Genomic DNA, 25,312 nt, shown 5'->3' on the forward strand with positions numbered 1-25,312 from the left:
TTGGGCTCTACCCAAGACATGACACCCATATTTCTGGCATGTACATCTTTTGCTTGAGATAGGAGGTTCAAGAAAACTCAAATGTTGCAACAGGAGCCATAACATAAAAAGGACGGTATACTAAAAATGAAAGCGAGAAGACAGAATTATGCCTGAGCACAGATCATCTGCTCGGGAGAAAACATGAATTTTATTATTACTATGGTGAGTTGTGTGTCTTTGAACAAGTGGACTGGCCTCCCTGAATCTGTTTCATATAATCTATCACTAAAGCAACTAAGTAATACATGCTTTCCTAGTTCTTCAATGGGAAAACGCTATGGGCCCTTCCCACATGCCCATCTTCTTCCTCACTGTCTCAGTTATGAGTTAAGACCTCAAACCTAACACTGGAATCCAAATGCACAAAAACATGTCTTCACTGCATTGATTTCTTAAGAGAGGGACACAGGAACTTATCAGAGCTGAAACTTTTCAGAAAGGCCAGTTGCTTGTGATTGTACACTCGAGGATGCACAGAACCTCTAGGGGACAGAGGGCTGGTAATTAGTGTGGGCCTGTAACTTTCTCTGGCCATTACCATATGGGCGGGAGAGATAATACCAATTCCAGGCCTTGGCTGTGTGCTTATGCTTGCCCCTCTGGATCTTCTGACATTCACAAGAGAAGAACCACATGTGACCCCAAGTGGGGCAGATACTCCCTACCCTTCTAGCACTACTGCAAGCACAGCTTGGGTCTGTGTGGTTGTTGCGCTATGAAAACTGGTTGAGAAGAACCTCTTTTATCCACATGAAGAGACAGAAGGCAAGGTGCAATCCTGGCCTCTCTCACTTCTCACAGGGTTGAGATTTCAGATAGTGGGTCATTCTGTGGCTTTCTTGCCACTTCCTCTCCAGGCTAGTAGCGAGCCATTGCAAAAAAGATAGCATAGACTATAGATACATGTACTTTGGCCATGTGGGCCCTTGGTGCAGAGTCAGGCACAAAGCTAATTCTCAGATGAGGCCTGGTGAATTTAAGGACGAGGGTTGCTGTTCATTCCTATGGAAGGAGCAGAGGTCAGAACAGAGCAGGCAACAGCTGAGTCTCAGGGACCCAAAGCCACAGATTCTCTAGCCTCCCAAGTGATGGAAGGGGCATTATTACATCATGGTATAACATAAACTCATCTCAGATCATGACAAGTAAAACCATATGCTTTCATTAGAATGCATTTTAGAAAACAGACCCAACCTGTGTCTAAAAACAAAACCAAACAAACAAAAAAGCAGCCAATCAGAGCCGCAAGTTTGGCCTAGTGGTAGAGTGCTCGCCTAGCATGCATGAAGCCCTGGGTATAATTCTTTGGTACCACATACACAGAAAAAGCTGGAAGTGGCACTGTGGTTCAAGTGGTAGGGCGCTAGCCTTGAGCAAAAAGTGTCCAAGGACAGTGTCTAGGTCCTGAGTTCAAGGCCCAGGACTGGCCCCAAAAAAAGAAAAAAGCAGCCAACTGAAATTAACAGTGAGAATGAACCAAGAGTGTGCTTGGGAGGCAGTGATGAAAAATCAGTACACACAAAGAGCAAGGGGTTTACTGCAGGTCTCTCTGTCCTATAAACCACCACGAGAAGAACTGGGAACAACAAGGGGCTCTGTTTGAAGACTTCACAGACTCAATTCCATTTTATCTATTTGTTTTTAATTTCTTGATGTGCTGGAGTTTGAAGCTAGGGCCCCCTGTTGAATTCAACCCCCCCCCACGTCCCCCCTCTAGTACTAGAGATCAAACTCAGGCCCTAGGCAATATCCTCTTTTTCAATCTATGTTGGCACTCTACTGATTGAACCATAGCTCTTCTTCCAGTTTTCTGGTCATTAATTAGAAATAAGAGTCTTGGGTACCTTTCTTTTCTTTCTTTCTTTCTTTCTTTCTTTCTTTCTTTCTTTCTTTCTTTCTTTCTTTCTTTCTTTCTTTCTTTCTTTCCTTTTCTTTGCCAGTCCTGGGACTTAAACTGGGGACCTGGGCACCGTCCCTGAGCTTCTTTTGCTCAAGGCTAGCACTCTACTACTTGAGCCACAACACCACTTTTGGCTTTTTCTGTATATGTGGTACTAGGAATTTAACCCAAGGCTTCATGCATGTACTCTACCACTAAACCCCATTCCCAGCCTCTCATGGATTTTTCTTTGAACTGCAGTCCTTAGATCTCAGCTTCCTGCACAGCTAGGATTGTAGACATGAGCCACAGGTACCTGGCTTCAGGTTCTTTTTCTACTTTTTTTTTTTAAACTTAGTCGTGGACTTTTTTTTAACTCAGGTCTTGGACTTTTTCACTCAAGGCTAAAACTCTACCACTGTGAGCTACAGTACCACTTCTGGTTTTCTAATGGCTAACTGGAGATAAAGAGTTTCATGGAATTTCCTGCCCAGGCTGGCCTTGAACTGTGACCCTCAGATCTCAGTCTCCTGAGTAGCTACAATTACAGGCCACTCATACCTGGTTCCAGGTTCTTTTTTTTTTCTTTTTTTTTTTTTTTGGCCAGTCGTGGGCTTGAGCTCAGGGCCTGAGCACTGTCCTTGGATTTTCTCAAGGTTAGAGCTCTTCCACTTGAGCCTCAGCACCATTTCTGGCTTTTTTCTATGTATGTGGTACCGAGGAATCGAACCCAGGTCTTCGTGCATGCTAGGCAAGCACTCTACCACTAGGCCAAACTCCGGGCCCTGGTTCCAGGTTCTTAATGGCTGTGTCTCTTGTCCTTGGATGGAGAACCTGGTTCCAGGAGGTCAGCGTCACCCAAGGTTAACTGCAGAACCCAGAAATTGGATCCCAAACTTTTGACTCTCACTGTTTGCTCCACAAAGAGCAGTGTGAGGCAGAAGTAGACATTCCATGGCAAAGAGGAAGATGAGCAACCCACAAGACAAGCAGGGACAAGATGCCCAAACAAGCCAGACAGCCAGGCTTCAGTGGCATGTGAAGAATATGGAGAAATTAGAAAAATGGAGTTATTCAGAAAAGAGGGCAGATAATGTATGGAGTAACACTGCTTCCTGAGCACTTCCCAGGAGAGCTGCCCACCCAGCCGGCACCAGGAACTGATTTTAAGTGACATCCACATTGGTTATATTTAGATCCCAAAGTCCCCATTGTTTCTGTCCCAGCCAGAACCACCACCCTGACCTTTGTCCCTTGTGAGTCACACATGTGAGCATTCTATGGCCAGAGGCTTTCTTGGGGTCTGCTTTGAATCATCTAACCTCTCCTAGCTCCAATGTGAGTCCTGGGTAAGCTGTGACAACCCAGCTGAGCTGGGAACTTTACAGAAAGACACTGCTTCTTTCCCTCCACAACAGCAAACCAGACCCAAGTTTTCTCAGGACATAAGTGTTTTGCACCTCTGTGGTCCCTGAACTTCCACACAATGGATGGATGAGTTTCACTAATAGCCCACCAGCCTGTACGATGGCATGGGCTCAGAGTACGAACTCTGACAGGCACTGTCCTGAGTGACTTCAGTCATTCTGCATGACAACCCCACAGCTGGGCACTGCTTATTATCCCAGCTCAGAGCAGAAAAGAGGATTCAGAGAGGTCTGATAACACACCTTGGATTGCATGGCTGGTTACAACCTATCTGGTTCTAAACTTCAGGCTCTTAACTATCAACTTCTGCTGTTTCCATAGATACAGAACTACTCTAACCAGATCTAAGAAGATGAGAACCGGGGTGTGGGGGGAAGGGGAGACAGAGAGAGAGAAAGGGAGAGGGAGAGTGTGTTTGACAGTTCTGGGGCTTGAACTCAGGGATTGGGCACCATCCTCACTTTTGTGCTCAAAGCTAGAGCTCTACCATGTGAACCACAGCTCCATCTCTGGCATTTTGGAGGTTAACTGGAGATGAGACTTCAAATTTTCCTTCCCAGGCTGGCTTCAAACTGCTATTCTCAGATCTCAACCTCTTGAGTAGTTATGAATATAAGTGTGAGCCACCAGCACCTGAAATGAACATGAGAATTTTTAAAGGGTTCCTTCTCTTTCCCCTCTTCTCCCTCCCACATCTAACCCTCTGATTTCCCCATACCCTTTTTTTTGGAGACTCAGAGCCCATGTTTCCAAACTCACTCAATAATACATTTCCAAGAGCCAGAGTCAGTAACCAGCTAGTCAAATTCATTGAATTCAAGATGTCTTTGGAAATGTGTGTTTAATTACACTTTGTTGAATCATCTGATCTTACTAGATTTTACTTTTCACATAAAGTATTTTCATTACCACAGATACCTCTATCAGAGCTGAAATGAGATTAGAGACATAGCCATTTGATTAGCAGGGCAACTAAGTCCAAGTAGGAAATGACTTTGTCATGGGTATCACTAAGTTAGATGCTAACTGAAACACACTCAACACTTACCAAAAGGAGCTGTTCCTCAGATGCAGAAGGTAGGAGACCTAAAAGGAGCTCTGAATAAAACCATCACATAGCCCCTACTGGTTAGGGATGTTATTTCTGGAACCATGTTGCCAGTTAGGTGACCTTGAGCAAATTAGCTTCTCTATATCTCAGTTTCACTATCTGCAAAATGGGGACAACAATAACCCATCCTTATATGCTGTTAAGAATTTCATAAGCTAGCTGGGTGCAATGGCTCACACCTGTAATTCTCCTTACTCAGGAGATGGAGATTGAAAGGCTCAATAAATGAGGCCAACCTAGGAAGCCTAGGCTGGTGCTGGTGACTCCTGCCTATAATCCTAGCTACTTAGGAGGCTGAGATCCGAAGACTGTGGTTGAAGTCAGGAAAATCCGTAAGACTCTCATCTCCAATGAACTACTCAAAAACTAGAATTAGCAATATGGCACACAGTGGTAGAGTGCTAATTCTAAGGCACATCACCAGGCCCTGAGTTCATACTCCAGGGAAAAAGAAAGAAAGAAAGAAAGAAAGAAAGAAAGAAAGAAAGAAAGAAAGAAAGAAAGAAAGAAAGAAAGAAAGAAAGAAAGAAAGAAAAGAAAGAAAGAAAGAAAGAAAGAGGAGGAAGAGGAAAAGAAAGAGAGGGAGGGAGAAAGAGAGAGAAAGGAAGAAAGCCTCTCTCAACCAAAAAGCTGAACACATGGGTATATGCCTGTCATCCTAGGTATTTGGAGAACATGAACAGGAGGCTCATACTTCAGGCTTGCCTGGGCATAAAAGTGACATCTATTCAAAAAATAAGGGAAACAAAAACGATTAGGGGACATGGCCCAAGTGGTAGAGTACCCAGCAAGTGCAAAACCTTCCTGTTCAGGAACTGGAGGCATGGCTCAAATTGTAGCTCACCAACCTTGAGTGAAAAAGCTAAAAGAAAGCATAAGGCTCTGATTCAAACCTCAGTTACCAGCACAAAAACACAAAAACAAAACAAACCCTAGTATAGCAAAAAAAAAAAGCAAATGTGAGAAAAGTGCTCAGAACTATAAGCATCTAAATAAACATAAGCTACCACTGTATTACATTATTATTAACATTGTACTCTCTCACTTGAAACCAACCTTTTTTTTTTTTTGGTCAGTCGTGGGGCTTGAACTCTGGGCCTGGGTGCTGCCCTGAGCTCTTCAGCTCCAGGCTACCATTGTACCCCTTGAGACACCACAGCTGGCTTTAAGTTCCTATCTTAAAGGTTCATCAAGTGAGCAAATAGATGGGTACGTTGGGTGGGAGAATACGAAAGGCTGACATTACTCAAGTCACAGGAGAGGATTAAAGATCTATGTCTATCCAATAGCAACAAAAGAAAAACAAAACCCAAGACTGAGAGAAAATGTCTGCCTATCAAATAAGGGATAAATATCCAGAATATAAAGAGAATTCTTAAAAGAAACTAAAGACAAACAACCTGATTCAAAACATGACAAAAGACTCAGACAGGCATTTCTCTAAAGAAGACATATATAAATGGCCAACACACACCTGGAAAGATGTCTGACACCACTAATCATTGCAGATTAGCCATCCAAAGCCCTACACTGTGACAATGCGTCACACCCACAGGTGAGTTACAAGCAAAAAGCCCAGAAAATTATAAGTGTTGACAAGGTGTGGAGAAACTGGAACTCTCATGAACTTTTACCAGAAACTGGAACTCCCATGAACTGTAAAACAGCACAAATGCTGGGGAGTTCTTCCAAAGTTAAAAATTATATTCCAGCAATTCCATTTTGGGATATATAACCTCCACACCCAAATTAAAAGCTGAGTCTCAAAAGATTATCTGGCTCACATTTGTAATCTTTAGCTACTCAGGAGACTTGATCTGAGGATGACAGTTCAAAGGCAGACCAAGAAGAAAAGCCCGTTATACTCTTATCTCTAATTAAACATCAAAAAGCTGGAGCTGTGGCTCAAATGGTAGAGTGACCAACCTGATGAAAAAGCCATGTGAGAATCTGAAACCCTGAGTAAAAGCCCCAATACCAGCGTGTGTGTGCACACACACAATGATATTTGTATATCCATGTTTGTATATCCATTATTCACATTGCTAAAACACGTAAGCAAGTCAAGGATACATTGACAAGTGGATGGATAAGTAAAACGTGCTGTATAATAAATCAGAATATAATTCTGCCAAAGGAAGGGAAATTCTGATGCATGCTACAACATGGATGAACTCTGAAGGCATTATGCTAAATGAAATAAGCCAGTAGCTAAAAGACAGATATGTTTCCTCAGCCTGTGGAAGCTACTTCAAGTTACTGTTCAATGGGTGCAGAGTTTCAGTTTTACTAAACAAAGAGCTAGGAGATGGATATTGGGATAATTATACAATATTACAAACGTATTTAATATCACTGAATCATATGACTGAAAATGGATAAGATGGCAAATTTAAGTTCAATGTATTTTACCACAATAAAAACCATCTTTTTAAAGTCTGTGTGTAAAGGATCATGGGAAAGAATGTGAACTATAACTGCAAAACCAAAATCTTAGAAACATAATTTTGATGAGCAGAATAGAAAAAGTACCGATATTTCCTTTTATATTCAAAACACCCATGCCTATCCCCAAATATACGTAGTAAATAAAAGGGACAGAAGGAGAATAAGCTATAGAACTCTTACTGGCATGTCACCTCACAGAAATGAAACATTCCCAGCCATGTCTCCCCAAATAACCCAAACCACGCTCCAAGGCTCTGCATGAGATGAGTATCTAATTCATCTTCCTTGTCATGACAACTCTGGACACTAGAGAAGCCTAGCAAAGAGTCGCGCTAAGAGTAATGAGCTTTCAAAAGCAACTTTAGCCACCTTCCAATTCAAAAAAAGAAAAATGACCCTTGAAATCCACTTTATGAATAAGTAACATCAAAGTACAAGACAGATACACACTTCTCTCCACTTTTTCTTCCTTTTGTTTAAAAAAATAAAAGTGGGGCTGGGTGGCTGTGGTAGAGTGCATGCCTTGCATGCATGATGCTCTGGTTCAATTCCCCAGTACCACATACACAGAAAAGGCCAGAAGGGGCACTGTGGCTCAAGTGGTAGAGTGCTAGCCTTGAGCACAAAAAGGCTCAGGGACAGTACCCAGGCCCTGAATTCAAGCCCTAGAACTGGCCAAACAAAAAAGTGAACTGCTAGCATCATGGAGCACAGAATACTCAGCCCACTCTCTTCCTTTCCTCCAATCACAGATGGCAGAGGACTCTCTGACAACAACCAGTAGTGTGGCCACTACAACCACACACAACACTAGTATTCAGCACAACCACAAATTCCTTCCTGATTCTTAGAAAGATGAAGCCAGAATCTGGCTCCATCATTCCTGCTGTTCCTTGAGTGGTAAAGGAACGCTGTGCCCGCCCACACCCCAGCTCCTGGCACGAGCAGAAGCTCGAGTAGGGGCTGAGAACATCCACCCTAGGGACCACAGCCAGCTTACCTGCGTGTGGACAGAGAAGCAGCACCACACCGTGGGGCACTCCGAGCTCATCCACCCGGAATCCCAGGCCCTAACCGTGGGGAAGCCTTGCCGAGGGGATTCTCTGAGCAGTGCTGAGCATGGTTTCCCTGAAGGAACTCCTCCCCACCACTTGGGCTGCATGACAGGAAGTGACAGGGGCCATCAGTTACGAATGTCAGAAGCAAGCAGAGAGCTGTACCAGCCCAGGGCTATCCACCTCACTGCCTGCCTGGGACAGCTGCTCTCTTCACTGCATGCTTGGCCTTCTGGCATTCAAAGAAAGGTCTAGTAGACTTTCAGATCTGGCTGACAATCCTCAGCGTATAAGAGGCAAACAATACTCACTGGGTCCCCACCTAACACCAGGGTGGGTGTCCTACAGCTCTAGGGGATGTGCTGCCTCCCCTGGGGATTAGTGGGGGGATGGGAGGGTGGAGGTGGACAGACAGTCAAGAGGATATCACTATGAGATGGGACAAGAGGGTGACAGTGAATAGGAATCAATGGTCCCCTTCAGCTTTGCTCTGCCCAGGATATAGAGCACACACTGAGTCTAATTTCAAAGCAACTACACACCCATCCGTTCCTTTTTTTTTTTTTCCTTACGCAAATCTGGCATTTTCCCTCCAGAGCCCTTTCAAAATAACTACTTCTGGAAACCTTCCCTTTGACTTTTGTCCAAGAGCACAAGAGACTATCCTGCTCTCCTCAGACTATAAAAATAATGTTCTCATTTCATAGATTGGCGTTCTCATCACGATGAGCCCCTTATCAGGGGATTAAAAACTATGCTGGAGTCCAATCCTCTCCTACAGAAAAAAACAAAAACCAAAAATAAAACACTACAATCTCCCAGCACAGTGGCTGAGGCTCTCAAGTTCAAAGAGATCCCAATCCATCCTAGATTTTTAATGATTCCTTTTTGTTTACTTCTCTAATGAGGTAGAATTTAGTTTGCCTGGGCGCTGCCCCTAAGCTCTTCAGCTCAAGGTTACTGCTCTACCCTAAAGCCAAGCCTCACTTCCCGTTTTCTAGGGGTTAATTGGAGATAAGAGTCTCAGGTTCTTTTGTGCCCGGGGTTGGCTTTGAACCTTGATCCTCAGATCTCAGCTTCCTGAGTAGCTAAGATTACAGGCGTGAGCCACCGCACCTGGCTTGCCAAAAATCTTTTTTAATTGAACATTTATTTGCAGAGATTCTGCCTGGGCTTTCCCAGGCTTTCTTACAAATGCACCGATTTCAGAAGGCAGCCTCAGCCTCAACCCTGACTAAGGTCAAAACCCAACACATGAGCAGATCCACTGGGACAGCGAACTTTTGGCCTAACAGAAGAAAAGCCAGTGCACTGCTTGACTTAGAGTGATAAGAGAGCAGGCCCCCCCATTCATACTTCTTGGAATTTGCAAACAAATATTAAGGGAATCAAGAATTAACTGTGCCTATTGAATGTGTTTTCTACAGGGACACAGGCTGAGATGCAGACTAAGAGATGCAGGGGCAGCACTGACGAGTGCTAGGAGGCAGAGGAGCAGGCTAGGTCATAATGAGGAGGTGCTTCAAAAGTAAATAATGTCATCCAGGTGCCAGTGGCTCACACCTGTAATCCTAGCTACTCAGAAGACTGAGAGCATGGCTCAAAGCTGGCCTGGGAAGGAAAACCTGTGACTCTTTTAATTAACTAGACCGAAGTAGCACTATGGCTCAGGTGGTAGACTGGTAGCCTGGAGGAAAAAAAAAGCTCAGGCATAGTTCAATCCCTAGGACACATAACACACACACACACACACACACACACACACACACACACACACACGTGCACGCGCAAACACAGGTAAGTAATACAAATGCTTTGGTAGAGGTCTGAAAAGCTTGGCTCTTACTTCAAGGACTATGAAAACTCACACCTGTTGAGGAAAGACGGAAGTGAAATCACTATAAAAATACTGCAGGCTAAGCATCTGTGTGACCAGTTTTTAACAATGTGTGTCCATCAGCCAACAATTAGGTAGGCTGGTTTCAGAACATCCTTGGCATTCCCTATTTCCCTAAGTTGAGACCCTACAAAACAAGTGGGGTTGCACACTGGCAGGGAAAGAGCAAGAGGACAAGAGGCAGTTTCTCATCTACACAGGGAGCCCTACATTTATTTGTACCTGAGATCAGCCAGCCTTGCTGACAGCTGAGCTAACGAAGAATGCCAGTCACCTGGGGACCCCTGGAAGGTTTCCCTAATGCCAGCCTTACTTGGTGAGCACCAAAGGAAATATGAGATGAGCAGAGCACACTAGAGCTTGTTTCTTTTCTGGAAAGAGAGGGTACATTCACCGCAATAAATCCTAGAATGATTCAACCTAGGTGTCAGCTGCTGCCTGTGAACAGGGCAAAGAGGAAGTGAAAGCCGTGGGCTGCAGCACTTAGTGGCAGAGCTGAGACTTCAGTTGGGTTTGGGGTAGGGAGCAATGGATGAGGGAGGAAATGGGGAGGGGAGCCAGCAGATGGCTGGGCAGGGGACAGCAGCACAATCTACAGAAAGGAAGGAAAAGCAGGGGCACAGACATTTCCCTTGCCACCACTACCACTCCGACCAGAAACAAGAACTTCAGCAATGAAATTAGTCCTTCTAGACAACCCCCTAAGAGGAAAATTTCAGCACTAAGAAGCTCCTAGTTTGCAAAGTTCAATGGAAGCCTCAAAATGAGAGTTCATAAACAGCTGTCTTTGTTTAAGACCAAAAAAAAAAAAGAAAAAGAAAAAAGAAAACCATTCAAATACGTTTTCTTCCTGGGTTTTTTGAATATCTAAAGTTATATAGTGTCATCATAATATAGTCAAACCACACAGAACAGTATAAATTGAGAAAGGTACAGGTTAAAGCCAGATCTAGACATAAGCTCACAGACTTAAATGGCCTCCGAAAGCAGAGGCCCACCAGTTCTGGGTACCACTAAGAACATTTGTTTTGCTAGGCTCTTGCTCATTTGGGCCCAGGGTGACCAGACATTCTACTTCCATCAAGAGAACCCTGAAAGCTAGCTGCTGGTGGTTCACACCTGTAATCTTTACTCAGGAGGTTGAGATCGGAAGATAAAGGTTTGAAGCCAGCCCAGATAGGAAAGTTTGTGAAATCCTGATGGCCAACTAATCACCAAAGAAGCCAGAGGTGGAGCTGTTGTTAAGCACCAGCTTTGAGAAAAAAAATGCTAAGGGATAGTGCCCAGCTTTCCCTGAGTCATTGAGGAGCCAGAGAACCCCACCCAGGGCAAGTAACACCTTGATGATAGCCCCTTTGGGGGATCAATCATCACCTGGTTTGTGCCTTTTGGGGGGGTACTAGTAGCAATTTTTTGCCTTTTATTAATTATGCCTTGCCTATTTAGGTATCTAATATTCTCATCAAGAGCATGAAGATCTTTATGAATCAGACCGTCAACCAAGTGCTTCTTGGATGGTACCGGGCTGAACAGCCACTCAGGGAAAACCCATATTGATTATCCTCCACTTTCCAGCAGGAAGTAGTTTCAGAAGAAATCACCATCACCCATGTTCCCACTGAGATATCCGTACCTATTAACAATAAAGGGGAAAATGTCAGTGTCTCCCCTTCCATTTTGACTTAACCACCTCCATCTTAGGTCCTCAGCCCTTTCCCTGAAATCAGATGGTCAGACCAGGCCTGGCCACAATGGTTAACTCCTGAGCCTGATAGCCTCCAGCTACTGAAGCGGAATGCCTACCACCCAGACCTAACCACAACTGTTGCAATCAGCAAACCCCGGCCCAGGCTATGTGTTATAAAGATAGCCTGCTTTGCACAAAGACAAGCATTGTGCCCAGCCCAAAAGGCACAGCCTTGTCAGCTTGCTGACAATAAAATTGGTTAAATGTAACTTAGTGTCCCCATGGTCTTAGGACAATAACATCTTTTCCACTTCTAAAACATAAACAGTAACACTGTTCAACCACTGAACCTCCCACAGAACACCGAGGGCATGTGTCCATGTCATGTACCTGCTCACGCTCAACCTCTTAATGCAGAACACACTAGCTGGGTGAAAGAAACAAACCATTCCGCCCCTGCCCTGTGGATGGTGTACAAACACAAGCAAAGGACGTGCTCCAAATGTTACTTTGCCTCTGCTAGCCCTGAGCATTTAACAGCTCATGATGGAAGTGCACCTGTGAGCAGATGTTAACACATCATCAGGCTACACATTCCCTTCCCCCCTCCCTCCCTAGCTCTTTTTTTTTTTTTTTTGGAGAGGTCAAACCAGGAGTCTTTATTACAAAACCAGCCACTGCAAGAAGATGTGTCCATTGCAGTACATCCCTAGCTCCTTTGGTCTCTGTACTGGGGCTTGAACTCAGCACCTCATCTCTGTGTGTATATGTGTGTGCACGCGTGTGCGTGTATGTGATTCATGGGACTTGAACTCAGCCTGAGCACTATCCCCTGAGCTCTTCAGCTCAAAGCTAATGCTCTACGGTTTTGGGCCCAGCACCTGTTCTGGTTTTCTAGGGGTTTAATTGGGGACTTTTGTGCTTGTGCCTGGCTGGCTTTGAACTGTGATCCTCAGATCTCAGCCTTCTGAGTAGCTAGAATTACAAACATGAGCCACTGGTGCTCGATTTAGGGCCTCGTGTTCTTGCTTTGCCCTTTTGCTCAAGGATGGAACTTGAGGTAGGTCTCCCCCTCCAGCTTTCTGCTGGTTAATTGGAAAATAAGAGTCTCAGAGACCTTTTTATCCAGACTGGCTTCAAATCATGATCTCAGCCTCTTGAGTACCAAGGATTACAGGCATGAGCTACTAATTCCTTGCTTTAAATTCTCTGCCAGGAGTTTGGCCTTCTGGTGGAGTGCTTGCCTAGTATGCACAAAGACGTGGGTTAGATTCTTCAGTACCACATACATAGAAAAAGCTCGAAGTGGTGCTGTGGCTCAAATGGTAGCACTCCAGCCTCGAGAAAGCCCAAGGACAGTGCTCAGACCCTGAGTTCAGGACTGGCAAAAAAAAAAAAAAAACCCAAAAAACACTTTGTGTGGCGGGGAGGGGGTTATGGGACTTGAACTCTGGGCCTGGGCACTGTCCCTAAGCTCTCCAGCTCAAGGCTATGGTCCTACCCCTTGAGCCACAGCACCACTTCTGGTTTTTCTGGTGATTAATTGGAGATAAGAGTCTCACAGACTTTTTAGTGCCTAGGCTGGCTTTGAACCGCCATCCTCAGATCTCAGCCTCCTGAGTAGCTATAATTACACCGTGCCCAGCAAAAACCACTTAAAAAAAAAAACTCAAAGCCTCCAGCTTGTTAAGATATGTGCTCTTCTACTTAAGCCAAACTCTACTACTTAAGAGTCTCTGGCTGACTTTGACTGGGAGTTGCTTTACACGGTGATATTCTTGCCTTTACTTCCCAAATAGGTAGGATTACCAGTGTGCCCTACTACACCTTTGATCCTTACAATTGTTCCACAGTGGGCCTTAAAATCATCTGGACTTAGTCAGGTGCCGGTGGCTCACAACTGTAATCCTAGCTACCCAGGTCTGAGGTTCACGGTTCAAAGCCAGCCCCAGCACAAAAGTCCATAAGACTTATCTCCAATGAACCACCAGAAAACCAGAAGTGGTGCTGTGGCTCAACATGGTAGAGCACTAGCTTTAAGCTGAAGAGTTCAGGGACAGAGCCCAGGCCCACAGATCAAGCCCCATGATCAACAAAAACAAATAACAACAAAAAAAAGTTATTTGTAGCTGGGCGCAGTGGCTCATGTCTGTAATCCTACCTACTCAGAGGGCTGAGATCTGAGGATCAAGGTTCAAAGCCAGCCCGGGCAATACAAAGCCAAGAGACTCTTATCTCCAATTAATCTCTAAAAAAATGAGAAGTGGGGCTGTGGCACAAGGGTAGGATGGTAGCCTTGAGCTGAAGAGCTCAGGGACAGCGCCCAGGCCCAGGGGTAGGGCGGTAGCTTTGAGCTGAAGAGCTCAGGGACAGCACCCAGGCCAGAGTTCAAGCCCCATGACCCACAAAAAAAAAAAAAAATTGCACTCTGCAGACTGAGACTTAGAAGGGAAGTGTGAACCTACCTCTAGCACAAAGCCTGGAAATGCAGAGGCCCGTTAAGAGGGGGACCAGGTTGTCTGGTTTCAGCGATTCTGCTACCCAAATGCCTGTAGCTTCCTGAAAAACCAGCAAGTTCCCTGCTCTGAGTTATTCTACAATTGGACACATTAGACCCAAACCACTAGAAAAGAAAAGGGTCTCTCACAGTACAATTCACTTGACACTTGGAAAGAAAGATCTTACTTTAAAGCCTCTCTTCACGGGCATCGCAGGCAAGCCCTACACACATTAGTGAGATGTTAACACACACACACACACACACACACACACACACCTATGAAACTGTGGGGGTGTGACTTCTCAGAGTTTGATAGTTTTCTTTAAGTTTGTGGCGCTGAATCATATACATTTCTATGTGGGAAACTACCTATAAGGTACTTTCAAAGCAGCCTGGCCCCTGTGTTCCCATACTTGGGTAGAAAAGCAAACTGGTGACAACCTCTCATTGGACTCTACAGAGACCAGTACCCAACTACAAGGACTTAGGGGTACACTGAGGCCACGCTCCTATGCTTCCTATATTGTTACTCATTACAGCTGAGGCCATCTTCTGAGGACAAGTTCCAAGACACTGTTTTCTCACCAAAAACTTGGTGAGGGGTATATTTGTTACAGCGATGAGATTTCATCTGCAAACCACAAAACGGTTAGATTTCCTTCTTCACTGAAAGTCAGAAAGTGCCAAGCATGGTGGTTCACACCTATAGTCCCAGCATTCAAGATGCTGAGTGACTTTGAGGCCAGCCTGGGCTACAAAGTGAGTCCCAGCTCAGCCTGAGCTACTTAATGGGACTATATGATGATAAACAAGGGCTAAGGATGTAGCTCAGTGGAAGAGAGTCCTTGCTTGGCATACTCAAGGTGCTAGGTTCAAATCCCAACACTGATTCTTTCTCTTTCAAATTTATTCTGTTTCTATTCGTACCTAAAGAACTGGAAGTGCCTCAAAGCCTTTAACCAAATCCATTTGGTGCCTACCATTGTAAATGATTCCTCAAACTGAATTGAAAAATAGGAAGTAGAATAATCTCCATAGAAATGAAATGGCATACAAGAGGTTTTTCTTAGTTGTTTTTTTTTTTATATTTTTCCTTCAGTTTCCCCCCCCATTTTAGTTTATCCCCTGTTGTCCTTGTATTTGATTTTGGTGTCTTGTGTCTTGTATATACATTTATCTGAATTGGGGAAGGGAAGGAGAACAACAAAATGGTGAGCCAAAGGACAAAGGTAAACCAATGCAACAGCAATACTCTTAAGACAATATGTTGAAAATGAACTGAACAACTTGGGAGGAGGGGACAGTGGAAGAAAAATGAGGGAGGGGTAACAATGATGGATAAGAAGTGTACTCATCACCTTACAGATGTAACTGTAACCCTTCTGCACATCATCTGACAATAAAATTAAATTAAAAAAAAAAAAGAAATGAAGGGGGCCAGGAGTATAGCCTAGTGGTAGAGTGCTCACCTAGCATGCACAAAGCCCTGGGTTCGATTCCTCCATACCACATACACAGAAAAGCCAGAAGTGGCGCTGTGGCTCAAGTGGCAGAGCACTAGCCTTGAGCAAAATGTGTCCAAGGACAGTGCCCAGGTCCTGAGTTCAAACCCCAGGACTGGGGGAAAAAAAAAAGAAGAGCAAGGAGCATAGCTTAGTGGTAAAGTGCTCGCCTAGCATGTACAAAGCCCTGGATTCAATTCCTCGGTACCACATACTCAGAAAAGGCTGTACATGGTGCTGTGGCTCAAGTGGTAGAGCTCTAGCCTTGAGAAAGCCCAAGGACAGTGCTCAGGCCCCAAGTTCAGGCCCCAGGACTGGCAAGAAAAAAAAATAATTAAAAAAAAATCAACTCAGGCCCCTAAGTTCAAGCCCTAGGACTGGGGGGCAAAATGAAATGATAAAATGAAATGAAATGGTACTAGTGACCAAATGAAAACAGTCAACTGACTACTGGTTTAACCAAGGCCCTAACAGGAGAAGTGCTCTTCCACAGGTATGAGGTCTCTGAAGCAGCTATCAAATTCTGGTAACACAAGGGAAAACCCCTATTTTTATGTTGTGGTTAAGAGGAGAGTTACAACAGGACAGTGTGGTATATTGGGCAGAGAGGCAATGAGAAATACAAACTTGTAAGTCTGTAGTGCTTGGGAGCTGATTTGTGATAGAATGTCTTTGAAATTACTCCTCAGTGCTAGAAGCCACGTTGTTTGGTGTGTGTGTGTATGTGTGTGTGTGTGTGTGTGTGTGTGTGTGTGTGTGTGTGTGTGTGTGTTAGTACTGGGGGCTTGAACTCAGGGCCTGGATGTTGTCTCTTTTAGTTTTTTCACTCAAGGCTACCACTCTACCACTTGAGCTATACCTCTATTTCTGGTTTTTTGGGGGGGTCAACTGAAGATAAGAGTATCATGGACTGCCTGCCCAGGCTGGCTTCCACCCATGATTCTCAGATCTCCCAGCCTCCAAGTAGCTAAGATTAGTGGGCCATTGGCTTAGAATCCAATCTTGAACAAATACCCTGCCCCTCCTACCATAACTGTGAACAAACAAAGGGTCCAGACACAACCCTAGCCATGCCAGGGTGCTTTATTCAGTTTAAGAGATTCAATATATGTTGATCCTTTTGTGAAAAGAAACTTTGCTTAATAACCCAGCTCAGCAAGATTACCAAATGTTGAGAAGATTATAGGACTAGATCTGCCTTCCCAAATCAAGAATGAATAAATAGAGAAGTCTCCATCTATACTCAACAGCAATAACTAATAATAAATGATGCTCCAACATGGAAAGCTCCACAGATTGCTAACCAGGACTAATTTCCGTGATCTGTATTTTTTTATTTTCTCTAAACAAATCCAAACTTTTAGAACCAAATTCCACACAATATTCTGGCATCTGATATATACACAGCTATTCAAAATGGTGAGAGGTGGAGGTGGAGAGAAGCTGTCTTTTTAGAGACGGCTATGCAACCCTTGCTGGGTTTATGGGTTCCACTGCTCTTGCTAGAGAATTTCTCTCCATGGAGCACACAGGACCTGCTTGCAAATAAGCGCATTTATTTCTAAGAAACATGAGCCCCCTGGGTATAGCTTTTTGCAAGGGACTGTCAACTTCTCTTCCTTATACTGTCAGTTAAAAGCAAAACTTCTGTGGGTTCCTGACCTCTGCCCAATTCTTAAGAAGAAAAAAGGTTTAAAAACTGATTAGCTGATAGCTATCTGCCAAAGAGCTTCCTTGCTTGGAAATGAGACTCACTATTTGGCATCTTATTGCCAAATCAGGTTAGAAGTGGAAAATCTGAATATGGGGAAAGGGATGGTATTTCTCATACTTAAATTGAATATTCAGGAGGATGTTAAGAAATAATTTGCTACTTAAAAAAAACCTTCAATGAACTGAATGTCTGAGGTAAAATATATACCAAAAGGAAAATTAATTTTTTTAAAGTTTCTCAGTGTTATTTTGACTCTAGATTCTTGCTTTGGGGATACTTTGTGGGAACGACTGGTGGGCTGGCATAATGAATTGTAAATTAATACAGGGCTCTACCATTTACTGGTCAGATGACCTGGTAAGTCACTTAACTTGCTTGACCCTTGGTTTCCTCATGTACAAAACAGGACTAATAGTCCCTTTTCTCTCTCCTGGGGTTATAAGGACAGACACTAAGAGACACTTGTATAAAGAAAGAACAAAGGCTTAAGGGGACATACGGGACCTCATATTATTTTTTGTATAGATTCACATTTTTCCATAATAAAATGTGAAACAAAAATATATTTTTCCAAAGAGAAGAGGAAGTTTTTTATGTAATTATCGACATTAGCAAGTTGGAAAAGCAGAACTAAATTTAAACAAGCAATTTGAGTTCTACCCTGGTTTGAATATGAAAGAACTATACACTGGGCAGCCAAAAAGAACAAGGCAATGGAGGGTTGGGAGTGGACATGCATGATGATGTTTTGATGAAGAGGAGGGAGAGCAAAAGAGAAGGAGAAGAGCAAAAATACCACAATGGAAATCAGTAATGGTCCATTGTCCTTTCTTCAGGGGGGAAATGGATGGCTAAAACTTGTAATTATGTGTGTGTGTGTGTGTGTGTGTGTGTGTGTGTGTGTGTGTGTGTGTACACGAGCGCATGCATGCATGCATGTGTACATGTGTGTATGTGAGTGCACAGATTTATTTAACAGCCAAGGCTGGCCTTAAACTCATGGTCGTCCCATTTCAACCTACTGAGTACTAGGATCATGCTCCACCAAATCTGTCTCAATTCATCTATCTTCCCCCTCGCCCCCCTCTTCAGTCATGGGGCTTGAACTCTGAGCCTAAGCACTGTCCCTGAGCTCTTCAGCTCAAGGCTACCAACCTTACCCCTGAAGCCACAGCACCACTTCCCATTTTCTGGAGATTAAGAGTCTCAAAATCTTTTGTGCCCAGGCTGGCTTTGAACCTTAATCCTCAGATCTCAGCTTCCTGAGTAGCTAGAATTATAGGTGTGAGCCACCACGCCCAGTTATCTATCTATCTATCTATCCATCCACCCATCCATCCACTCATCCATTCCTCTCTTGTGGGGATTGAACCCAAGACCTCACTCATGCTAGACAGGTGCTCTACAACTTTAGCCATACCCCTGAGCACTGTGTTTTTAATGCTGACTTCTCTGAAACAGCTGTGTCCATCTAAAAAGTTCATGCGTTCTACAAAAACACCCTCAAGAAGATACCAAAAAGCACATTTTCCTCCATGACTCAGAGCACTCCTTTAAACCTACCCACCAGTGAAAGTAGGTTTTCGTTTTATTGTATATGTGTTCATGAGGAGTGCTTGAAGAATAAGTGCTGCTACTCCCCTCAACTCTCCTTCAATCAAAATCAGAAAGGAATTCCCAACACACTGGGGCACACCAAAGGGATTCAGGGAAAGGGCTCCACTCAAGGGACCAAGAACTAGTGCTGGAAAGGCTGCATCTCCTTCCAAGCTGAGCTCAGCTCTGATGCTGTCCCTTTAAGTGAGACTTCCTGGTGAGGTGGAGGGATTTCCTCCTGCAGCTTCCTGGAAACCATGCACATAAACAATAAACTCGGAGGCAGAGTCACAGACAATAATGCTCATGTTCTGGCTGGAATCAAAAGCAATTAGAAGCCCTGACAATAGCCAGGGCATTTCCAACAGGAATAGAGCTCTGCATAAACAGCCACCTGCACAAACCCAACTGATCATTAAAAGCCAGTTCCTACTCTCATCCGGAAGGAGAGGCAGAGGTAGTTTCTTCCACATTCAGTGCTTTCAAATGATTACTTTATCATTGCTTTCAGTCAGTGTGCAAGAAGAAAGCAGTCAGGCCTAAGGAGAGTCACTGCCTACTACCCAAATGCTCCAGGGCCCTGTGGGTTGGGTGGGAGGGGAGAGGCATCAATGGCGCCGGGTGTCTGGGGTGTGTCATGTTCCAGCAGCAGAAATTCTGTTCCTAGGTTTGGGAGCCGCAGCCCAGGCACCAGAGTCTACAATCTAGCAAAGGAGAGGAGAGTGGGAATAGTGTCTTCTTAGCCTCCCTTGCAGTCAGGGCCCCTGGCGCATAAATTAGGCTCAGCCAATCTGATGTTACTGCCCTACACTTGGCCTGAGAAGCTGGAACCCTAGCAGCCAGGACACTGCTAGCCACATTCTACAGGGTGGTGGTTTGCAGCCACTGGACAGCCATGCTTTGGAAGTATGTTGGTGTTATAAACTGTAGTGCCCGCCCATTCCCACAGTGGTAGCAATGGGTGGTGGCGCTATTTGGAGCTATTCCTGGCTCTCTGGTCCTTCCAAATATATCTGAGTTACTTTAGATCTTTTAATAAATTTCTTATCTGCTGAACAGTCAAAACTGGCTTTGTTGCTAGGAGTTCATTCCTGCAAACCCAAAGAGAGGATGAAGGAAAGATGTAGTCTAGAAACGAGGTGCACATAAGGACAGGGGCTCCTCCAACAATGGCAGTGCAGAGACTGGCCCTATCTCCCTTCTGGGGATATTATTGCCTCCCAAGCTCGCGTCAGTTTCGGTTCCTCTTCTACCTAAGGTCCTTTGCACTTGCTATTTCTCTCCAGAAAACACACCTCTGGTTCTTCATATAACAGCAGAATTCTTCTCATCATTGGATCTCAGCTTACAGACTTTCCCTGAAGGACCATTCCTCCCAAATCACATTTCTTGTCATGATACCACTCTGTTGCTTTCCTTACCAGTACTTACACCATGTTTGTAATTAATACACTTTACTTCATTTTTATTTCTTTCCCAATAATACTGGAGACTGGACTCCAGCTAGGCCTCATGCTTGCTAGATAAGCACTCTACTTCATCCACTCCTCCAGAAGCCCCCACCCCTTTTTGTGCCAAACTAGGGCTTGAACTTAGGGCCTCATGCTCTTGTGCTTAGCTTCTTTGTTTGAGTCTAGAGCTCTACCACTTGAGCCTCTCTTCCACTTCTCCCGAATTATGCTGGTCTTGGGAATTTTGCTGCCTTCAAACCATGATCCTCGGGGCAGGGAGTTTGGCCTAGTGGTGGAGTGCTTACCTAGCATGCACGAAGACCCAGGTTAGATTCCTCGGTATTATATACATAGAAAAAGCTGCAAGTGGTGCTGTGGCTCAAGTTGCAAATGCTAGCCTTGCGAAAAGCCCAAAGACAGTGCTCAGGCCCTGAGTTCAAGCCCCACGACTAGGGGGAAAAAAAAACCAAAACCATGATCAGACTAAGTATCTAGGATTATAGGCATGAGCCACCAGCACCTGACTCCAGCCCCTTTTTGTATAGATTATTCTCCAAGACTGGTCTTGTTTTATGCCTGGGTCAAACCAAAGTTGCAATTCTCCTTTTGTGCTTCCCCCTTTTATTAGAGATCACAAGCACATGCACCCAGACATTGTGCTTCCCCCGTGGCTGGGCACCCACCACCATGCTCAGCCATTGAGTGAGATGAGGGGTCTCATGAACTTTTATGTCTGGGCTGGCCTTGAACTGTCATTCCCTACTACCTACTACCCAAGTAGGAAGGATTACAGACTTGGGCACTGTGCCAGGTTCCATTTCACTATGAATAATAATCACCACTGACTGACAGCCTGATTTCCAATTGGGAAGCTTAAGTTTTACTTAATGACTGCCTATTGAGACTGGAACTTTTCATTACCCTGAATTCGTAGAGGATGACACAGTTCAGAAGGGCTAAGGAAGCTGTCCCATGTGCCAAGCTTGGCAGAGATGGGACAGGAAGTTGAACTCTGGGCCTGTCACATGATGGGTTTCTTTAACACAGTTACTCAGGCAGCAACTGAATGAACAAAGACCGAATGCAGGTGCTGGGGCCATAGGAATGTCCTGGCTAATGGGGAGCCTCTATCCAGTGGTCCAGATCTCCCCACAGTCCTCCTCAGGGAAGATGCACAGCCTCCTGTGTAAAGGATGAGGCTGGCTTTCTTCATTCAGTTCAATTAAGTCCAGCTCTGTTCACTACGTTGTGCAAAAATACTTAGAGGCTCATAAGCCAGAAGGACATGAGCCACTGTTCAATCTGCCATGTCCCACAGTCCTGGGGCACTGGAAACACAGAGGGACAAGTCCCAGGGACTTCCCACAGGCAGAGGAAAGGGGCCAGAGCAGTACAGAGGGAAGCAGATTATCAAAGATAAAGAGCCTATGGGAGGACAGGGCTGGAAGGTTAAGCTGAGAGTGAGAAAGCCAAGGCGGGAATCCCAGCTCCAGAGTGGAATGTTTCAGTGACAATGACATGCCCAGATATTAAATGCTTTGTTTTGGGGGGAGGTGGGGGGAGTTATAGGGCTTGAATTTAAGGCCTAGGTGCTGTCCCTAAGCTTTTGTGCTCAAGGCTAGTGCTCTGCCACTTGGAGTAACAGCTCCACTTCTGGTTTAATTGGAGAAAAGAATCTCATGTACTTTCCTGCCCAGGCTAGTTTCAAACCATGATCCACAGATCTCAATTTCCTATGAAGCTAGGATTACAGGCATGAACCACCAGCAACCCACTTAAATGTCTTTTTTTGGGGGGGGCGAGGGGTGTTAGGAATCGTAGCCATAGCTAGATTTTATTTATTTAATTAACCACTGAACTATCTTTACGGCTAAAGCCAGTCAATACTGGTAAGATGTTCTGGTGATTCATTTCCTATGCATGTTAAAGTATACATGAACATAATAGCTAAATGTCAGGAGCTATACTCACAACAAAAAGCCCCATTTCTCTGCCTCTCACTCTGTCTTATTGCTGGAGAAATACAATACATTTGCCCTTCCAACAGAAGAAGGTAAGCATGGCCCTTCCCTCTTGTGCTGTGATACTGGACAGAGCTTTCACATGAATAATTGATGAGAAAAACCAAGAAATCCCTCTCCATGTGAACTTAGTGATCAAATCACCTCTATCCAGATTCTCCCAAAAGGAGAAGTATGTCTCTATAAGGAAGGTCTCCAGCATGAACCACTGAGGCCAAGTCTCACCTCTGAGACCCTAGGAAATCTGAGGATTGCAGTTTGAAACCAGCTCAGGTAGGAAAGTCTGTGAGACTGATCTCCAATTAACTATCAAGAAACTGGAAGTATAGCTGTGGCTGAAGTAATAAAAGTCTAGCTTTTTTTTTTTTTTTTTTGCCAGTCCTGGGCTTGAGCTCAGAGCCTGAGCGCTGTCCTTGGACTTTCTCAAGGCTAGAGCTCTACCACTAGGTCAACTCCCAGCCCCATAAAGCTCTAGCTTGAGCAAAAAAGCTCAAGGAGCCAGGCGAGGTGGCTCATGCCTATAATCCTAGCTACTCAGGAGGCTAAGATCTGCAGATCAAGGTTAAAAGCCAGCCTAGGCACTAAAGACTGTGAGACTTCAATTAACTACTAGAAAACCGGAAGTGGTGCTGTTGCTCAAGGGGTAGAATGGTAGCCTTGAGCTGAAGAGCTCAGGGACAATGCCCAGGCCCAGAGGAAGGGTGCTAGCCTTGAGCTGAAGAGCTCAGGGACAATGCCTAGGTGGCCCAGAGCTCAAGCCCCACAACAGGGGAAAAAAAAAATTTCAAGGACAGCACCCAGGTCCAGAGTTCAAGGATCTGGACTGGCACACATGCATGCACATACATACACCATCACCACTCACAAAGACTTTGTCAACCAAGATGAGGGACTTGAACAGACTTGGGAAATCACTTGCACAGTGACTTCCAAGGACCAGAGGGTACAACACTGAGGTTGTAACCTTACTGTCAGTTTGCTGGGTGCTATACCTCTTAGAAAAGTCACCCTTCCTGAGAAACTTAGCTTCATCATTTCTGCAAAGGCAATAATAGCAATAGCATACCTGCATACTTTGTGCCAAGCACCAGGGCTCCGTTTCTACATTAATGGAAATCTTCCCCATGGCCCCATGAATGACATACAGTCACGATGCCCACTTCATACATGAGAAAACACAAGGCTCAGCAACACTGAATAAACAAGGCTCAATCACCCAAGGACACACCACTACCTCAACGTGTAGGAAAACTGATGCAGAGTGAACACACTAAGACAGCCCCTAGTTGCACGAGTGCACACCTCCCTTCATCCCCACACACTTAGTAGCCCTCTGCAGGAGGACAGGAGAGTCCAATCTGGCTGTGGAAATTATTACTTTCAGGAGGTAGGGGCAGTTGTGGGCACCGTCCCTGAGCTTTTTCTTTCTTTCTTTCTTTTTTGAAAAGTTTTAAGCCTGCTATGGCCTCTTCCACTATATTCCAACCACAAAGGGATCTGTATTGGTTATTTTGCTTCCAGGTGGCTAGAATAATGGTGATAGGTAAGTGAAATTCCATTTTATTATCAAGAAGACAAACCATATGTCTGTGTCTGTCACCCCAAGAACTTCATACAGCTGCTCTGTAAGTCAACCATGCCCAAAATGAATCCAGACTGACGGCCCATAACAGAATGCTTCTCAAACTTTAAGATACCCACAGATCAGCTGAAGATCTGTGCAAAATGCTAATCGTGATTGGGCCAGGGGAGGAGCCCGTGATATGGATCCCTCACAAGCCACTAGAGATGCTTTTTCCTAACAGCCATAGACCACACTTTGAGAATCTTTCAAAGAGACATGGCAGGGCTTTAAGCAGATGTCCTATCCCAAATTCACATTTCCTACATTCCTACAACCCCAACAACAAGTGGTGGCTTCATTCTAAAAACGGAGACGTGTGCGTGGGCATGATGTATCTTTAAAGTTCTAATGTCTAGGCTCTTGTAAGAAGCACAGTATCTGCAAGATAATCTCCTCAATAGTCAACAGCATGCTGGTTTGGAGATGTTTGGTTTTCTTGGGGGTAGGAGGTGACCGGGAATGCACTGAGGTTTGAATTCAGGGCTTTGTGCCTGACTAGGCAGATGCTCTACCATTGGAGCCATGCTTCCAGTCCCTTTTGCTCTGATTATTTTTGAGACAAGGTCTCTCATATACCATTCTTTCTGTTGAAATGGGCACAGGGAAGATGAACTCCCCACCCCCGCCCCCAGGCTGGCCTGGAACTACAATCTTCCCCATCTCAGCTCCCATACAGCCAGGATTACAGGTAAAATCCACCAATCCCTGGAAAGACAGCTGTTCTTGAAGTTGATCCATGTTTAGACACTATTGACCGCGTAGAAGTTTCAGGAATGGCTCTGGATAGCCTAAAACAGAAGCACCTGAAACCTCAGAGGTCCCCACAGCTGATCATGCACCCTGCACACACCCTGCTCTCTCTCCAAGACACTCCTTCTCACTGTCCTGCAGGCTAACCCAGCTCAGCTGCAGCCACACCTCTGATAGCTGGGCTACCTGCTAACATGGCCCAACAAAACTGCAGAAATACAAAATGGGCAGCATTAATCTTTTAAGTGAAAACAGTAACACAAATGAAATGGCTAAGGGAAGGAGAAAGGAATTTACTAAGGCAGATGTGATGTTCAAGTATCAGGCTCTGTGTAGGAATGTGATGAGCTGTGGGGAGATAGATAATAGATGAAACCACATGGAGAAGTCACTTCCTGAACCACAGGTGTTACAAGGAGAGCGAAAGTGAATTGAGGACAAGTATTTTGGTGGCTCATATGCTAGGCCTTTAGTCATTCTGGATAATGACAGGAGTATATTTTTAAATAGAAGAGAGAAAAAAAAGACATGAAATGAAGATCGGAAGGATAAGCAGCAGGAGATTTTATTATGTGTTGAAAACAGCAAATCTGATCTTTCTGTACCA

At 44.7% G+C, this 25,312-nt stretch overlaps 1 protein-coding gene across 2 annotated transcripts in view; it reads right to left on the reverse strand.

The window, feature by feature from the left end:
• Positions 1–25,312, reverse strand: part of Arhgef3 (Rho guanine nucleotide exchange factor 3) — a 289,317-nt gene that overhangs the window by 167,889 nt on the left and 96,116 nt on the right. Inside the window, exon 1 of one of the 2 annotated variants that reach the window (XM_090320709.1) lies at positions 7,909–8,079. The exons of the other annotated variant lie outside the window; for it this stretch is intronic. Within the exon in view, the coding sequence (XP_090176835.1) occupies positions 7,909–8,070 (162 nt within the window). The 5' untranslated portion in view covers positions 8,071–8,079. Of the gene's footprint in view, positions 1–7,908; positions 8,080–25,312 lie in introns of those variants that run through there. 2 annotated transcript variants of the gene reach the window in all.

Source organism: Megascapheus bottae, chromosome 2 (assembly GCF_031878675.1).
Source record: "Megascapheus bottae isolate mThoBot1 chromosome 2, mThoBot2.hap1, whole genome shotgun sequence".
NCBI lineage: Eukaryota > Metazoa > Chordata > Mammalia > Rodentia > Geomyidae > Megascapheus > Megascapheus bottae.